Source organism: Rhea americana, unplaced genomic scaffold (genome assembly GCF_003343005.1).
Source record: "Rhea americana isolate MKP2758 unplaced genomic scaffold, rheAme1 scaffold_6, whole genome shotgun sequence".
Lineage (NCBI taxonomy): Eukaryota > Metazoa > Chordata > Aves > Rheiformes > Rheidae > Rhea > Rhea americana.
In genome coordinates this window covers 13,401,912-13,420,234 of record NW_028186756.1, presented here as the reverse complement: position 1 = coordinate 13,420,234, position 18,323 = coordinate 13,401,912, and the positions used below count along the sequence as shown (strand labels likewise).

Sequence of the window (18,323 nt, the reverse complement as noted above, 5' to 3'; positions counted from 1 at the left end):
CCCCCGCCGGCTGCGGCCGTGTCGCGCCGTGTCGCGACAGGCGCGGGCCGCGGCGCCTCTGCCCCTCCCCGCAGGTCTCGGGCATCGTGCTGCTGGCCGTGGGCGTCTGGGGCCGCGTGAGCCTCGCCGTGTACTTCTCGCTGCTCGACGAGAAGGCCACCAACGTGCCCTTGGTGCTGGCGGGCGCCGGCACCGTCGTCGTCCTGCTGGGCACCTTCGGCTGCTTCGCCACCTGCCGCGGCAGCGCCTGGATGCTCAAGCTGGTAGGTGGGCGCGGGGCGGCCCCGCGGGGGCGCGGGCGGCGCCCGGCTCACCGGCCCTCTCCGCCCGCAGTACGCCATGCTGCTCTCCCTCGTCTTCCTCGTCGTCCTGGTGGCCGCCGTCGTCGGGTTCGTCTTCAGGCATGAGGTGAGCCCCGCCGCCGCGGGGTGCCGGCCCCCGGGCCCGCCTGGGCCGCCCTGCGCGGCAGCCCGTGCGCTCTGGCCTCGTCCGCGGCCTCTGACCGCTCAGCGGCTCTCCGCTGCGGTCACGGGAGTCGCYGGGGGGACAGAGATGCCGAGCGGAACGGTGTTGGGTTTGCTCCCTAACTCTGAACGCGGTTAGGGATGCAGAAAGAGCAGCTTGGTCCCGTTGGCAGTAAGCTGGRCACCAGAGGGATGGGCATCCGGGCACGGCAACGGCAAGGTGTCTGGCTGGAGGGGAGGAAGCATTCCTCCAGCCCTGCCGTCCTGCACGGGTTGGTGCCTTTTTGCCAGAACAAATAAAACAACCCCAGTCTTTAATCTCTGGCTTTGATCCCTCTCCTGAAACAAAACTAAAAACATGCCTTCACTTTTTTTTTTCCGTAAGTAAATCTCATGCAAAGGTTTCTGTGCCATGGAGCAACCTGCTTATGGGGGGAGTTGGCACCTTTTAGGTCCTTGTTATTACACACAGCATCCCTGACACCACAGCGCATATGAGCCTGCCTTTTAATACAGCATTTAATTGCCCAGGTTACTGGGAGCATATCTGCAGGCCGCAGCTGGAGTCATTCCTGCCGTGGCGAGAGGTGACTAACACAGGGCTGTGGCGTTGTGGAGCTGTGGCTCCCATGAGCTGTGGTTCCTGGAGTGCAGGTGTGCRCAGGAGGAGCAAGGCTCTGCTGTGTGGTTGTCTTCTCTCAGCTGCAAAAACCCATCTCTTGCAGATTAAGGCAAACTTTGAGACCAACCTTAACCTGGCATTGAAGAATTACAATGCGACAGTGGATCAGCACAGTGATGCAGTTGACACCATCCAGAGAACAGTGAGTGCTTGTATCTGTCTTCTGGCTCCTGGTGGTTAGCCATGCTTGTATCATCCAGAGACGTTGTTCAATACCCAGTGCATTACTGGCTGGGGTATTCCTTTCTGTGATGGTACTGGCTGTTCTTTTGTACCACAGGGTATTTATCATGGGGTGCTAGTGATGAGCATGTTGGGTTCTCCTCCTAGTCTCCAAAACTGTGTCTGTTTAGCAGCTTTCCCTTCCCTTACTGCCTGCAGGAGAGACAAGTGGGAACACATGGAAAGCATCTATTCTGAGTTAGGAGCATGTATGCATTGCCAGGAGGGTCTCTAGTGGGACTGCCAAGTGCTGGCAGCCTGTGGAGTAGTTGTSCTTGAATTTGGAGGGTTGTCACAGGTCACAGTGTGTTTGGGTTTGGGATTTGCCATTTTAGGGAAGAGACATTAGATAGGAGAATGAGATTAGGGGCAGTTTCTAGATGGCTGCCAGGATGCTGAGAGATGAGGGCACTGGGGAGCTGCAGGAGTGGCTGTAGGACTGGYAGCTTAGTGCCCTGGCATGACCATACCTTTCCCCTCTTGCAATCCTCCCCAGCTCCACTGCTGTGGGGTCCAGAACTACACAGACTGGGAGAAGACCGAATACTTTGCCCAGAAGGGGATCCCTCAGAGCTGCTGCAAGAGCCAGGACGACTGTTCAGAGGGGGATCTGAAGGACCTGAAGAAAGCCAAGCTGAAAGTGTTTGTGGATGTAAGTGAAGCTCATAAAAATGCCCCTGCAAGTCCTGGAGGTGGGGAGGGGAGAGATGGGAGGATAGAGAAGGGCTTGGCCTTCACTAGGAAGCCTTGAAAGGAGAACTGCTTTTGAGGTACAGACACCCTGTGGCCTACGGAGTGAAGGGGAAGGATGTATAGGAGTTGAACTAACCTAATTTTTGAAATTCCCCCTAGTCCTGCAYTTTCAACATCAGGGACCGGCATGAMACAAGCATTTGCACTCAGGGGTGTGTTTTGRAGAACAGGTGAATGAGGAGGTGGTTTTCCAGTAAAGTTTATTTTAGTAGGSCTGACATCTTTCAAATGCTGTGCAAAGTCCTGAGCAAGCGCTAAGAACCAGTGACTTCATCCAGCAGGGACGGTTGGGTGATGTGCACAAGGGGGTTATGCGAGGGACATGCCTCTGATGAGTCACAGTGTTTAACCAAACAAATGCTGGTGTTGGGAAAACCCCAAGGACACCACTCCCTTTGATAACTGGCTGGGCTAAAAGGCCAGTTAGCACAGTGCTGATGCTGGCATGACTTTGCCCGGGTCAGGTAGTCTGGCAGGGAGTCAGGAACCCTGGACTTCTTGCTCCATCTTCTGCTCTGGAGACGTTTCCCCAGGGGCTGTGCGCGCTGGGGGAAGCACTGCTTTGTGCTCGGGGGGCAGGGCTGAGCGCTGGGCCTGCATACTGACTTCCCCTCCCTTGCAGGGTTGTTTCTTCCTCGTGACATCAACGATGGAGTCAAAAATGAGCGTTGTGGCTGGAATCTCCTTTGGCATTGCATGCTTCCAGGTAAAATCTGCCTTGCTGTCTGGCACAGGAGTAGTGCTGAGTGAAGCTGCYGTGTCTGCAGAGGTATTTTAATTTTTGTGCAAGGTCTGTTCCGTTTATGAAGGGCACAGCCTGTTTCAGCTAGAGAGGAACAGCTATTTTGCAGATTTCCTTTGTGCTTAGCCTCAGCACTGTGCAGCCTTCTGTCTCTGAACCAGAGACTGAAGTACCAGCTCTGTTTCCATGAGCCCAGGTTATTTGAGAAGAACTCCTCCCTGAAACAACTGACTTCAAGAAAAACCAAAGCAGCCAAACAGAGCCTGTGTTGTGCAGGGTGAACACTTTGCATTTGTGGTTGGCGGGGATCGAACTAGTGTCCTTGCTTTTCCAACCCACCAATATTCCCTTTTATGGGGGAAGTGTTTTGGGATCACTTTTCTGCATGGCTGAGTCCCCCAGAGTCCCCACATGGTATCACTTAGGCTAGTGGCTCTGACAGGCAGGACCTCACGCTCTACATACCACCTTAACCTGCTACWGCTTCTTCCCCCTCTGGCTCCTCAACCTCTAGTTTACTTTATCCCGTAGGACGCTTCCTGCACGGGCTTCCAGCAACAATGTAGTTAGTGTCCTGTAATCTGACAGGCTTTATCCCAGCAGGAAATGAGAGGCCTCTGCCCCTGAGCTCCTTGCTAAATTGGGCTTTGTGCATGGTGAATGCTATGGTCTGGATTTCCCGAGGAGCTGTGCACAATGCAGGCTGAACACTTGGGAAAACCGGAACTGATGTGTCACAGTGGGAGCTGCTGGATGCACAACTGGGCCTTATTTAGCTGATTTCTGAAAACTTACCCGGCTCTAGGTGCTGAGCACTTGCTGAGCAAGCTTGGCAGCCTCTRACTTTGGGGGAACTTGAATTCTCTATTTAGTAAATGCAGTGCCCAGAAGCTGTGGTGTGACCCCCTGGGGATCAACAGGTAACAGCGCTGGCACAGAGAGGGGAGAATGAGGAATCTCGCCAAGATGTTTCCACCGTCGGGAGCGTGTCACTGTGCGTTTCCTGTAACGGATGCAGTAAACTGTGTGAGAGGCTGGAGCCAACAGGCCTTTGCTGCAGTTTGTGCTAGGAAATGTTTTGAATTCTGGCTCAGAGAGGGCCTGAGAGCTGGAACTGTTCTGATCTGCCCAGCTGCTTTCCCGTTTCTTCTTCTTTGCTGGTCTGTGCAAGCTGTGCTTTGCTCACCACGACGTCCCGGTCTACGCTCTGTGTGGGGTCACTGGGACGTGACTGACACGCAAATCGCGAGCTGCGTGCCTCCAACAGATCTGGCYGCCTAATTATCTCAGCTAATGCTACGTTTGGGAATTGTAACCGTTTCCTGGTTTTTATCACTCTTTCAGCAAGCGTTGCTGTGTCGTGCAGCCAGCAGGGACCAATCATGTAAATGTGCCTTTAACTTTACTTGTGTAGGTCAAACTCCCTGTGTGTGCCTGTCTGCCGTATCAGACCCTGAGCGTCTGCGTGGGGGCGGGGAGGCCGTGTTGTGGTARCAGCAGCATGTCTTTCAGGTGTTGGTGTGCTGCTGATGTGAAAACACTGCCTTTGCTTCCCCACTGTCCTTGCAGCAGCAAGAGGTGGTTGCTGTTCTCTAGTGATTGTGTAATTGGCTGTGACGCTCCTGATACCTGTTTAATCTCTGAAATTACCATAAAACAGCAGATGCTTCATAAAGCAGAGTGTAACAGGATAGAAGCTTGCAAGAAGCTTGTTTGGCTTATGCCTGCCAGGATCTTCCACTTCAGTCTCGCTTGCTCTGAAATGAGACACAGCAGCCCGTGTTGTCATTTGTAAATCCCACTGTCCATATTTGACTTTATAAAACTGAGACCCAAGTGCATATTGTTCTAGAGCAAATTGCCATGCTTTTGCCTAAAAATGTCATGTCCTGATTTTGGCTGTCTTGAATGTGCTTTTCCCTCTTCAGTTGGTTGGCATCTTCCTTGCCTGCTGCCTGTCCCGGTACATCACGAACAATCAGTACGAGATGGTGTAGCTGGCCCCGGCACGCTGTGGCTGTCACCAAGGTATGTCCGTCCAGTGACATAAACTGTGGGTGTGTCTGTGTTTATGCACTAAGTTTACTATCGGTCTGTGCAGGCCTCTCTTGGCTTTGTGCACAACTCCTAAAATAGTATTTAGGCTGTGTGGTACCCTTCTTTTTGTAGGGAGAGAGAGTGAGGGGGAAATGACCCTTTCTAGATCAAGGAGAGAACAGGCTGTTCGTGCTGGTCCGCAGACCTGTTCGTGCTGTCTGGTGTTTGGTTTAGCCGCTCTTTYGTCCTATTAATCCTGGACCTCCACCTCGTGCCGCAGAGCGGGCTGCCACCATGGTCCCCTCCTGCAGTGTGGCCCTTCCCAGTGAGATGCAGCCTGAGCTTGTCATGCCCCATTCCTCGAAGCTGTCTGCATCCCTGAGCACTGCTGTTTGCCCACTGTCTGGTTGCTCTGGGGGGCCTCCAGTGCGGAGACTGGGGCCAAATGCTGATGTGTACGTCATGGAGGAAGAGGGCACCTGCAAAATTGTCTRCTGCGTAGCTGTAAGCTGTGTGTATGTCCAGGCCTCCAGTGTCGGAAGCCTTGTTTGTTAACACTTTGTCTTCTGAATTGCAGGGAATTCCTTCTGCTCTCCTGTGTCTGGGGAAAGCGTAGCCATCTCCACTTTTCCTCTGGACACTGCTTTGTGAAATTACGCTTTGAATTGACTGATCTTCTCGACTGGCTCATAGAAACGAGCGCAACAGCTGTTCTGTTGCGCTCGGGGACTTGTCCTAACACTACTCTGCTGTACCACTGAGTGGGATAATTAGTGTAGCTGAGGTGGTTACAGTAACTGCGTTCCTCCGGGCGCTGCAGTCCCCGGCTCTTTCCTCAGCAGTGCACTGAAGTGCTGGGTTGAAGCAGACGCTGCTGTCGTTCGTGCTCAGACCTTGCTAGCTGCCTTGGAAGGTGGCCTCGCGGGACTCTCCTGTGCAGGAGTTGCTCTTATCTGGTGCCTCCACTGGGAAAGCAGTGCTTTCTCTCATCTCTGACCTCTGCTCTCGGCCCTTGAAATCCCACCGCAGTTCAGGCTCGCTCACTGGATGTGGTTCTTGAGATGGGGCTSTTGCTCCATTAAAACATGCCCTGCCTTTGTTCAGCAAAGTCTCAGCTTATTCCCAGGTTTTCTCTCATCTTTATGCTGGGTTTTATATACTTTTTTATAGTTGTACTTTTTTAAGGAGTCTTGTTCCTCTCTTAATCAGGCTGTAGCGGTTCTTTGTAAGCTGTAACAAGGTTTGGTGGTGTAGCTTCTGGTGCCTTTGCCCTGGTAGGTGTCCTTGCACCGAGTCAGCTGTGACTTGATTGTCAGTATTATGTGCTGCTTTAACTTGTTTTTTGTGTTGAGTAGAACTCTTTTGTCCTGAGACACAATAAATATTAAGATATTTTACTCTATGAAACAGCCTTGGCTTCTCTTCTAATCTGAAAATTCTTCTGCTGAAATAGCTGCGAGCTGCAGCAAAAACTCATCTGCAAGGTAATCCATTCATCCCAGACCAGCCAGTAACCTCTGGCCAACTGCAGCTCATGTTTCTCGAATGCCCATTGGTGCACTTGTGCTTACAAATAACTTCTGTAGTTGAATACTCATCAAAAACTATTGCATAACACTGCTGAAGCAGAGGGCCTGGGTAGTGTAGAGACCAGAGTTCAGCCCTCATGTAAACGTGTACATCCTCTGTTGTCGCCGCTGCTTTGAGCTGTGGTGGACAAAGCTTGCCTGGAGCAAAGTACGCTACAGCACTGTTGGAGGCGTCTGTGTATAGATCCTCTTCCTGGGACACGAAACAGGGATTTAAGCGTTTTATTTATTTGATACTATCTTCCTTTGGACAAATCCATCAGCAGGTGCTGATGGACTGAGCAAGGAACTGCTGCACTGAGCGTAGAGATTAAAAGCAATCGAGTAAAACACTCCCTCCTCTGAGCCTGAAGGATTTTTAGATCTCAAGCACCAAACTTGCAATGACTATTGGGGCAAATTTTGGAGCAGCCTGCCAGCTGCCAGGGCTGCATTTTTCCATTCCTGGAGAGGAGTCATGCTTCAAARGAGCAGTTAAGCCGTGAGGATGAGTGGTGGCCTTTCATCATCATTAGCCCTCTGGCAAATACTGGTTCTGTGCTGGGTAAACTGCCCCCGTGAAACTGTGATGTGGTGCAGCAGATGAATACCAGTGGGGCAGTGATGCTGCCTGTGCTTCGCTGCTGACGGAGAAACCTGAAGGGGAACACCCTGAAAGGCTTAGGTCACGTTTAACCTCGATGAACAAATCAGACTGTTGTCAGCCTCTGGCTGACTCTCTGAAAGCCTCCTGGGTTTGGAAGGAGAGGCRGAGTACGTCAGAGTGTTGAAATAGCACTGGCGAGAGATCAGCCGATAGCAGTTAATGGGTGGGCAGAGGCTGGGCAGAAACCTGTGAGAATGCAGGGCTGCGTTCAGAGAAACCCGTCCCTGTCGCAGCGCCTGGGCGGGAGCGAGCGACCTGAAATCGTCCCTGTCTGGCTGACCCGTGCTGCCCAGGGCGGCCYGTGTGCACCGGCCTCGTTTGGGCTGCCTGTAAACGAGCTGGGCTCCTCGGGCCTCTGCTGCGAGGCTCCTCTGAGCCCTCCGCAGCCCCTCGCAGGTTTGGTGACTCGCCTTGGCTGTTGGCTGAGACCGCGGTCGCCTCCCTGCCGCTCTGCGGCCTGCCCGGGCTGAGCGAGTGGTTTCTGGGCTAGTCCCGAGTTTCTAGGCCAAATTACCACCGGTAGGGACTTGAGTGCCGGGCTTGGCGGAGGGGCTGGAGGCTGAGCTGCCTCGGCGCTGCCGGGGCAGCGCGCGTGCCCTGCCGTGGGCAGGCCCGCCGGCGTGGGCAGGCCCGCCGGCGTGGGCACGCTTGCGAAACACGCGTCTGTGCCAGGCTCCGGCGCTTCACAGAAGTGCTCCGAGGGGCTGTCCCCCGCCACCGCGCCCCGCCGGCCGCCGGCGCGGCGCTCCTCCTGCGGCGCGGCGCCGGAGCGGTGCCGGAGCGGTGCCGGAGCGCGGGCCCGGCTGGCAGAGCTGCGCGGCCAGGCCTCTGCCAGCAGAGGGTGGCACGGGGGGCCCGGCTGCTCCCGAGCTGCTGCAGCAGAAATCCGGCGCGGGCTCTTCCCCCTTGCCGCTCTGCGGCGCGAGCAGGCTGCTCCCTGGGGCTGGGTGGCGGCAGGCACTGCGGTGGCGAGAGAGAACAATTTTTTTTCCTGTTGCAGCGCGGCTGGTACTTCAGCAGACACCTTGTTTTAATCTGGAGACAGGGGCAGACAGGGGCGCCCGCGGGCGCCGTGCCGTCCTGTCCTGCGGCAGCCGAGCGGCGCGGGGTCCCGGGACCGCCRGGGGCTACCCGTGAGCTCGGCGGAGGTGGGCCAGGGTGACAGGGCTCCCGCAGCCCCCCCGGGCGGGCGCGGGAGCACCGCATCCCGCCGGGTTATTAAGGAGAGTGTGTCAACGAGGCCATTTAATGTCGCTGATCCCTTCTCAGCCTGCGGCGGGGGTGATTGCTGGATGTCCTTAGTCTGCTCATTAGCCTGCTCCRTGCTCCGTTTAACTCCTCGAGGGTTGCTTTCCTGGGGATTTTGAGTGCCGAGTTGTTCACGTTTAGTTTCCTTTGATGGCAGTGCTCATCTGGTACCAGCACAGAGCCTAATAAATAGAATTTGGAGAGAGGGATAAAGGGATTTAGTGTCAGGTATAAAAGGATGTGTGTGTTCCCCAATGCTGGGAACATAATCCAAACAAAGACAGCCTAGATATGCTTCTTCGGCGTGCCTCGTGGCAGGAGCTGACGCGGCAGCCCTGTGTCCAGCCTGGCCCTAGACCTCGCGCTAAGCTTCAGGGCAGATTTTCTTCTGGAGCTGCATAACATGATGCAGGCTGGTGCAGGAGGAACAGCTTGCAAGAGCGCAGCGGTTGCAGGAGGCGGCTTGTACAGCTGGGCTGAGACCTGCTCTGGTCATCGCATAGTTTTGCTGGTGGTGCCGGGCATCCCTGGGAATCCCGGAGAGGAGTGCGTGCCGTGGGGGACGAAGGCAGGCCCAGCCGGGGCAGAGTTCCCAGCGTGGGTTCCTTCTGCAGTGGGACGGGCGCCAGAGTGCCCCTACGCCACCCCCAGGTGGGTGCGAGGCTGGCGAGCTGCCTGGGTCCAGGGGGTCAGTGCGTGAGCACGGCCAGGCTTGCACCAAGGCTTTGGCTTCCCGTAGCGGTTCTGGCCTGCTAATTTTCACGTGTCTCGTGCTGTGTTAGGAAGCCCCACCTCAGYGGGGGTTATCTCAGGGGGAACTTGTCAAAAATGCCTGGCTGTCCCCAAGACTGGTTCGCGTCCCCTAGGATTAGCTGTTCAGGGAGTCCTGCTGTGGAGGAGCTCTTGGCGGCTCCCAGCGTTGTAAACACGTTGCCAGCATGGCTGTGAGCAGAGGTTGAAGAAACCGCCGTCAAAGCACGTGCTGCCCGTGCTCACAGGAGGCGCGGTGTGGCACGGCGGGAGGTGCCGGGGGCCCCGTGCGCCGCGGGACGGCACGAGGACGGCGGCACCGCGCGCAGACCTGCCCCCGCGGCTCCTCTCTGCAGGCCCGGGCGCCTGCGGGTGGTCCGGAGAGGCAGCGCGGGGCGCTTGGAGGCTCGGTCGCAGCGTCCAAACAGCCTTTCTGAGGCTTTCGCGCAGGAGGGCCGTGCCCCGCGGCCGAGGCAGCGTGTGCAAGGCGGAGCAGGCTCCTCTGGCCGCGTGTTTTTACAACGTACACTTCCCTCTAGGTTAGGAAATTACAGAAGTAGTTTTGCATCCTGGCCCACGCCGAGGAACCGTTTTGCTCCCGGATGCGCCGGGGCCGGTCGCTGGCAGCCTGTGCTCCCCGGTGACCGAGGCTCGGCTGCGCCTCCGCGCGCTTGAGGGACGTCAGCGTTTCAAAGCTGCTTGGCAGCGGTCCRTTCCCTGGGATAAGAATTAAAATTTGGTATCTGGCTTGAGCACCGAAGCCATGAATCTCAAGAAACGTGTGGGGGGAGATTGCGAACCGACCGGAGCCCCAGGGAGGACGCACGGGAGTGTGCGCGCTTCCAGAGCCGGCAGCGGCCACGTGCCTGCGGGTCAGCTCCCGCCTTCGAGAGCGACGTAAGCGGTGGAAAGGAGAGGGGACACTGAGAACCTGAACTAAACTGTCAAAGGACCTAAGGATGGTTTTCTGTTACTTATCTAAGCCTGCTAACTGCGCTGTTGATATATAGAGAAAAGGAAATAAATTCACTCTTCAGTTGAAYGTTTGCCTAGAACTGAATAGTCTCAGGGCTACTGGCAAGCTGTGTGCTTCCCGTCCCCAAGGCTGGGTAATCTGGGAAGCAGAGGTRCTGGGCTACTGGCCAGAGCCCCGGCAGAAGACTTGGGAGGCCCAGGAGTGCCTCCTCYGTGGGCTGCAAGGGGCTGCATGGGGGCTGGACGGGGAAGAACCGCCTCGGTGCGCCTGAGCAGCCTTGGCAGCCTGCAGGAAGGGACCGAGGGGCTGCGCAAGCTTGGAACAATGTGTTTGCCCCTTTGCCAAGTACTTAGCATCTCCCACAACGTCCTTCTTGGTGCTGCATGTCCTCATTTACTGGAGCAGATGTTTTAATGGGAAAAATATAAAGACATAGAATTGGGGATTTTGGCCATCAGCCCTCAGTACTGCTGAAAGCTGAATGTCCTACTAAGTTCAGCAACAGTTTCAGGGACTATTTTTACTTCTTGGAGCTTGTTTTTTTGCTGCCTTGTTAGTCCTGCTGGCTGCTGGGCTTGCTGACCGTACGCGAAGCCCTTCTCGCCTCCTCTCCCTCCAGCTCGGGCTGCTGGCRGGGATCCTGCCTGGGATTTCGTGCCTGCTCCTGCTGCCACACTGCCCATGCGTGAGCCTCACACAGCCTCCAAGCAGGGTCTGCCGTCAGCGTGCAGCACTCCCGAAGGGAATGATGGCACCCGATGGAAGTGGTAGTTGTACGGGGTCCGTTAGTAGCCTCCAATAACTACTAAACTCCCTGTGCTAGTGTGAGGGTAGGAGTAGTCCTGGAGCTGGTGCTCCCCCCCCCTCTGCAGGACCAACCACGGCCATCGGTACGTGTTAAACAGCTAGCAGCAAYGTCAGGGAGCAAATCTGGTACCTTTGCACGTTCCCAGCTAGCTGAGCGCTGGCAGTCCTGGTACCTGAGTTACGGATGGTAGTGAGGAGGTAGCTGAGCAATTAGATCACTTCTCAGAGCCATTAAGCATCACAGACAGACTAAATGACTCTCCATTTTCTTTGCAATCGCTCATACAAGACGTTTATTGTTTGCCTCTTGGTGCTCAGCATGACGGCGATACAGTCAAGCACAACCGTCCCCAGCCCCCTGGGAGCAGTCCACACGCGTCCCCTGGGGGCTGCGTGCTCAGTGCACGCTCGCCGGTAATCAAGCAGATAATGACTTAGACTTTAGCTACATCAGGATACATCAGGACAGCTCACAACACGGCAGGCTAGCACGGGGGCAGCATGCAAACGCCTGAGAAAAAGTGAGTCCCCTCTTCTCCGGGACGCTGAGGTGCTCCCCTAGACCCGGCCCAGCATTCGCGCTATCCACCAGTTGCATGGCATGATGATCCGGCAGATCACCCTCCCGCCCTGGTAGCAGTAAGGGTAGGGGTAGTAGCCCAGGAGGGGCTCGCACACCCGCCGGCAGTAGCGGTTGGCGCGCCGGCACTGGGCGCAGCAGTAGCCTCGCTCGTCCCACAACGGGTGAAACTCCAGCCCGTTCTCCGTCTGCGGGGAGAGAGCAAGCATCAGAGCAAGGGAGAGGGAAACAGCTTGGGAGCAATGCCAGGACACCCCAGAGCATGGCCGAGGCACCCAGGAGCATGGCCAGGACACCCTGGAGCACAGCCAGGGTGCTCCGGAGCACAGCCAGGACACCCTGGAGCACAGCCCTGCCCCAATGCAGGGCTGGAGGCTTGCAGTGCTGTGGTGGCTAGGGGAAACGGCATGGCCAGCAGCGCAGGGCTCRCCATGGGATGCCCAACCTGAAGGACGACAAGCCTTTCTCTGCTGGCAGCTGGCACTTTCCTTCTGTAGGTACCTGGACTCCCACCTCACCTCCTCCAGGCCAGCCTGCTGCCTCCCTCCAGCTGCAGTGAGGAGAGCATGGAGGAGCACTTCTCCTCCCTGCTTCCCACCTGCCTGCGATGGCAAAGGMGTATGGGGAGCTGAGGCACCCCCAGGTGCCACCATGGATGGGCAGGTTCCCTGCACTCACGTAGTCATTGACGGGCAGATCCTCCTCAGTGAGCTGTCGTGCCCGACGCTTGGGCCCCAGTTGTGCATCCTTCTCGCCCTTGTGTTCATTCCCACCGTCCAGCCAACTTTGGTTGTTCACAAGCAGCTCAGTGTCGTCATCTCCCTCTCCGAGGTTGGCGAGCTCAGGAGAAGAGCCTGTGAGAAGAGCCCAAATGTCACTGTCAATGACCAGGGAGGAGGGGAGCAAAAGCAGCAAGAGGCTCTAAAGTCTGCAGCAAAACTTGGTGCCACAATACAAGAACAGGAGGAAATGGCCCCAACCTACACAGCTCCACCAGCAAATCAGGTCTAACTCCATTCCTTCCTGCTCATGTGCCAGCTTGCACGAAGGGCTTTACAGGATGAAATGAACAGAGGAGGATGAAGGGGAAGATGTGACCTGTGTGGTCCTCATGCCTAGGCTCACGGGGCTGGCCCTTGCCCACGGGTGGTGCCTGTGCACCCCACATGATGTTGCGGTGCACAGAGAAATATCCTTGTTGTGGGCACCAACGGGCTTTTGTGGGGCACCAGCCTGTCACCCCGGGAAGCAGCACRTTTTGGGGCAGAGGAGGCCCAGCTACAGCACCTGTCATTGATTTGGTTAAGTCCCACAATGGCATTCACTGCTTGTGCTGAAGCCTTCCCACAGATGGGTCTCGCAGGGGGCACGAGGGACCAGTGAAGCAGAAGGGGGAAAACAGTTTCTATTCACATTGGATGCTCCTTTGCTACCAGCACCGTCAACGGCTGCCAGCTGAAGGGCAGCCGGTACCTGCGCCAGTCGAGGCTCTGTCCCTCTGCGGGCTGCTGAGACGTGGTGCCAAAGGCCATGCGTGCTCCACGCAGCCGCGTGCCCGAGGAGGGCCGCCACCGCTGGAAGCCACCAGCAGCTCTGCAGACTGCCAGCAGCAGCCCTTCTCAAGGGACAGCCACATGAAAGCCTTGCTCGTGGCAGCGCGCGGCTGGTTCGGCGTGTCGCCTCGGGGTGCAGGCAGTTAGGGCTTGCGCTCACGTAAGGGRCTTTCTGCTGTCGCCGGCTGTGGGGTGAAACGGGAGTGCTCCAGCTAGCCCATCCTGGAGGTGAGCGTGGCTGCCTTTCGAATCGACTCCAGACTTGCAGCAGCCCTCACTTCAAGAGTGCAGGCTTTTCTCCTACTCTGCTCGTCATTCAACTGAGGGCTCAAGGCGTTTTGACAGTGCATCACCGCAGGTTTGCAGTGGGAGAGGCACCGCTGAGCCTGTCCCGCTCGGCATGGGGCTGGACACGGGGTCCGGCAGGGTGACCCGTGCCAGTGCCCCCTTCCCCACAACTGCTGACGTGTAGGGCCACAATGAGACACGTTGGCTTCGACATTTTTCCTTGCAAGGGCTTTTTAAACTAGATCATTCTGATAGAAACGTGTTAGAGYGCGTGTGCAATTACACCAGTGCATCCAAGAGGCCAGCCACCTCCGGCAGGGACGTACAGCGAGCAGCTGGAGATGGCAACCCTGTCGGGTGATTTAGATGCGAGTGGATTAGGATGCCTGCTCACCCTCTGATGTTCATGCGGTGACAAGAATTTAGGTGTCCCAGTTTCCAGCAGCGCTGGCTTCTTTGCAGGTACAAAGGGTTTTTTTCTTTGTTACAAGGAGGGTGGCCACTTCGCAAAGTGCAGAGTTGAGCAAGATGAACGCTTTGCAGGGAGAAACTTCAGCTCCTGCTATTACACTATCTATATTCTCTCACAGTTGCACAAAAACCTGTTTTCAGGCCTGAGGTTTATGACCAGGCTGCAGGCTCAGGTTCTCTGCTAGCTTGCAAGAAGGCAAATTTCGTAGGGGAAGGGGGACAAGGCAGTGGCTGCAGCTCTGCTCCTGGCGAGATGAGCTGATCACGCACCCTGGTGCCTGCAAGGCCCTTTGGGTGGGAGGCAGAGGGCTCTTTGTACCTGCTATCAGCGTTGGGTGGATCCAGTAGATGGTCACGTTTCTACAGATGTCAAAGATTTTGGAGCTCTTTAGAAACTCCTTATTCTGAATAGGCTTTTCTCCAGGGACCCAGACCATGGACTGCTCAAAGTAGGTGCTCGTAATTTCTTCTCCCTAAAAGAAGAGTGAGATTTCAGTGTGGCGTGATGGGATGTGCTCTGCCCACCTCCGGCTGCTTCTCCTCTCCTTGGCCTACCCCATGTGCCTCGCCCCCTCCAAGCAAGTAGGTAGATTTTGTCCCACTTCCCTTAGTCCCTAGGTCTGGTCGCTCGCTGGATGAAAGTGCARTATCCTCTGGTCCTAAAAGAGTTAGTTCAGTGCTGTGCAAGCATGACCCCAGGCCTCATCTTCCTCTACCCTTGCTGGGCCAGCATCACCCTGCTCTCTCCTCTCTCCATCCATCGTGCTCCAAGAGCCTTCTCCTTCACTGACCCCACCAGCTGGAACAGCCTTCTGGAGCTCCCCAGCTCATTTAAAACCAAAGATTAAAACATCTCCTTTCTGCTTTGCTCTTACTACTTAATTTCTCTCTCCTTCTGCTACTGATTTTGTGATCGAACACTTTAATTTATTCCTCACAGAAATTCTTTGCACGGCTTTATTCTGTAATTTATAACACATGTCACATACACTGCATTATTCCGTGGTGTATTTTGGCAGGATTTAGGAAGGGAGATATAAAAAGATTATTGGATAGGTCTATGCTGAGCTCGCTGCCAATGCAGCATTGTGTATGTTGGTCGTGGTAGCCCATAGAGCGAGCTGGCAATTTCTCTCCAGAAGGTGTCTAGAGCAGTATTTCTCATTTATAGAAATCTTCATGGCTTTGGGAAGTCTTAACAAAGAGCYACCAAAACCTGACAAATTTTGAGTCATTTTTGGAGTCTTTGCTGAAAGCCGTTCTGCTGAGAGGGTGGCCCACAGGGACCGGGCAGCGCACGGGCTCCGGGAATGGGCTCCGAGAGCCCTGGCACCGGGAACGTCTCTCCCACCAGAGCAGCTGGAGAAGTGCTTTCCCCGCAACTTCCTCCCTCCCTTGCCGGCTGCTCGGCGCCAGGAGCACCTGTCCCGGCGGGCAGCGAGTGCGATGGCCTGCCGCCTCCGGCCGGGACCCCGCCACCCGCTGGGACGCCGTGTCCTGGGCAGGGACCTGCCCGCGTGCCCTCGCTGCCTGCCGAAAGGCACCACAGCGCCTTCGCAGAGGCTTTTACTGGTGACTTCTCAGCAAGCACCACGGGAGAAGGGCAGAAAAGTTATGACTGTAAAGTGGCCTTTTCCTCATCTSCGGCGTGCTGGGGGAAGGCACGAGGGGAGGTGAGACGCCAGGGGATATGGGCTTTCTGCTCCRGGAGGGGTGTCCAGCATGGGGCAGATGATGGGGAGAAGCGAGGGTGATGCAGCCTGGCCACATCTTCCCTCCACAGCYCCAGAGATGAAAAGCCACCTAGTTTTCTGAATCACTTTTGTGAATTAATACTGAGATTTTTGCTTCCTTTTGTGCTTCCCTGTCCTCAAAAAAAACCTGCAGAAACCAGGGGAGGGAAGAAGAGGGAAGACTGCTGCTGAACACATCTGAGCATGTGTTTCCCAATTTCTCAAAAGGCTGGCAGACTCCTAGGAAGAAATGACTAGATCTTAAATCTACATTTATCTCATTGGGTTTTACATTTCAGTCCTCTACCTGGGGCAATGTTCTGCTGAAGATTGAAAAGTCATATCTATTTTATGATGGTAACAGAAAAGATCTATTAGCTTCTTATGGCATAATCAAAGAATCTGTGTCTTGGAATTTAGGTCATGATTCAGGAAAATGTTTCTGCACACGCTTTATTTTAAACACATGTTCTGCTGGCATTTTATGTGGAATGGCTTCTTTGTGAGGAGGAATTAAATTGGCTAACACCCCTCACCTTGCCAATGGGAGGACAGGAGAGCTGTGCTGAAGGGCTATAACAGCGCCAGAGGCTTCAAGGAGCAAAATGGGGGATGGCCTCCAGTCCCTTCATTGCACAGCACAAAGACCAAGGCATCACATTAACTCATCAGAGAGAAGGATTAAAACAAAGAGTTAAATACTTTTTCATTACGGAGCAGCAGGGTGTATCAAGTGGGTTTAAAAAGCAATTAGACACATCCATGGAAGGGAGGTCCACGCAGAAGTACCCACCATGGGGATGTGGCTTGGGATCCCCTTGGCATCCCTTTGGCTTGGGGTGCGCCTGCTGCACGGGACACCAGGAGCAGCGGGAAAGGACCACAGCACACACTCTGCTCCTATAGCCTGGCCCTAAACATCGCCGTTGMGCAGGGTCCAAGCCACATCCCAGGCTTGCCGACCCCACTGCTCCTCCCGTCTTCAAGGGAGTTAAGCTAGTGCTTAAGCGCTTTCTCAAATCACATTTCTTAAATGCTGCTGCTCTTTTAAATTCATTATTTCTGCCTCATTCTGCTTGAGAACACGGGGCTCAGTTCATGGAGAAAACAATTTGATTGACTTTTGGCGTCTGCTAATCCTGAGCTGTCTTGCGACCTTTTGACTACAACAGGATTATTGTTCTTGAGCTTCCGTATTGTGCTGAGAGGTTTTTGTCTGCCTGTTGTCTAATCCCGTCTCTTTTGACTTGTTGTTTCGAGAAGCAATCCTCTGAAATACGATAATTTTACGAAGCGATCACAACTCATTATTTCTTTACTGCAAATTCTCCAGGAAGGCTGGAGCAGGTGGAATGGCAGTGAGAAAGCGGGGAGAGTGGGTTTTGCTGCGAGGGGTTACACTGGTTAGTACTGGCTTCTATTTACATACCTCAAGTTCGGGGATCTTGGCCTCCGTAGTCTCGGGTATGACTTTAGTCTGAGTTTTGATGAAGCATTTTTGAAGTCCCACAAAGAAGATGCCAGTTATTCCCTACAGCATCAAAAAAAAAAATAAAAATAAAAAAAGGCAGCTGCTGAAAAGCTGAAGGATGAATAACTGCATCACACTGAGCRTACAGCTGCATCAGAGTTTAGTCATATTTTTCCTGTTGATGTTCTTGTGCAAATTCCGTTCAACAGCAATGCTAAGATGTACTAACAGGTTCTCCTAAGGGATGTTGCATTTTATGGTTTGGGAGAATAAGGCTTTTTACAAATAGTTTAAGGCAGATAGTCATAAAATTTTACTTTGCTCCCCTTTCCCTTGTAACTACCATGAGCTCCGGTAATCATAAATAAATATATGCAGAATAGCATCTGACCGTTATGGTTATATGAACATTCAGCCTTCAGTTCCTGCTAGGCTATTAGCTGARAATTTTGCCATATGTCACTGCACAGGGTATTTCCCTACAAATTTTAATTAGGTTTCAGAGAGAGCCTACAATGTTGTCACGAGGTTTTAATGCTCTCCAGACAGATAAATGTACTGAGTTGGGATAGATTTATGGTGATTGCATCCCTTTGCAAGGGTAAGTCCAATAACTATATCTAGCTTTTGAAATGTATTTCCTTGGAACTGAACCACGCCAGTATTAAATACTGGTGCAAGCTCGTGTAGATATATATATATATCTTTTCCTTTGGAAGCATCCCCAGACTGTCTGCACCGAGGCGCTGCTCTCCCTAACGCAGAATAAATCACGCCTTGGTTTTGCACCTCCRTGTCCTAAGGGGTCCCGTCGGCTCCGCTGCAGCCAGGCTTTTGGCAAGCACTGGCCTCCGAGCGCAGGCGAGGTCGTGTCCGGCGGGGCGTCCTCGAGGGGCCGCCCGGCCGCACTCACGTTTTTGAAGTCGTGGATCTCCAGGATCTCCTCGCTGCCGTTGCCGGTCCTGAAGGTCTCCGTTCTGGCCAGCGGGTCGATCTCCATCACAACCTTCTGCTTCTCGCCGCCGCTGAGGAACGTGTGCTCCAGGCCGTAAATCTGCAGGGGCGAAACCGCGCGGGGGTCGCCGCAGCCCCCCGGCGCCGGACGGCGGCCGGAGAGCGGGTGCTCCCGGCGCAGCGCCCGCGCGTTGCAGCACCCGCTGGGTGCCTTTGCCTCCTGGGAAAACTGCAGCCGCCCTTCCCCGGCAGCCGCGAGCCTCTCCTGCTACTCAGCGGGGCCTTTGGTGAGGATATGTGTGTGCCAACAGGTGTTATGGTATGGAGAAAATAGCGCGAAGCCTGGAACGGGCGGGA

The 18,323-nt window shown here is 54.8% G+C and overlaps 2 protein-coding genes across 2 annotated transcripts in view; one reads left to right on the top strand and one right to left on the bottom strand.

Moving 5' to 3' along the window:
• Positions 1-17: 17 nt before the first annotated feature.
• Positions 18-6,307, top strand: TSPAN6 (tetraspanin 6; the record flags this gene model as incomplete). Its single annotated transcript, XM_085319639.1, has 7 exons — positions 18-263; positions 334-408; positions 1,190-1,288; positions 1,865-2,020; positions 2,744-2,827; positions 4,792-4,891; positions 5,478-6,307. Coding segments are annotated over 6 exons (729 nt in total), but the record flags the coding sequence as incomplete, so codon positions are not given.
• Positions 6,308-11,180: 4,873 nt separating this feature from the next.
• Positions 11,181-18,323, bottom strand: part of TNMD (tenomodulin) — a 9,174-nt gene continuing 2,031 nt past the window's right edge. Inside the window, exons 3-7 of the mRNA XM_085319663.1 lie at positions 17,926-18,066; positions 16,971-17,072; positions 14,128-14,281; positions 12,175-12,350; positions 11,181-11,684 (exon numbers count right to left, since the gene is read on the bottom strand). Coding sequence (XP_085175789.1) covers positions 11,475-11,684; positions 12,175-12,350; positions 14,128-14,281; positions 16,971-17,072; positions 17,926-18,066 — 783 coding nt within the window. The 3' untranslated portion in view covers positions 11,181-11,474. The remainder of the gene's footprint in view (positions 11,685-12,174; positions 12,351-14,127; positions 14,282-16,970; positions 17,073-17,925; positions 18,067-18,323) is intronic.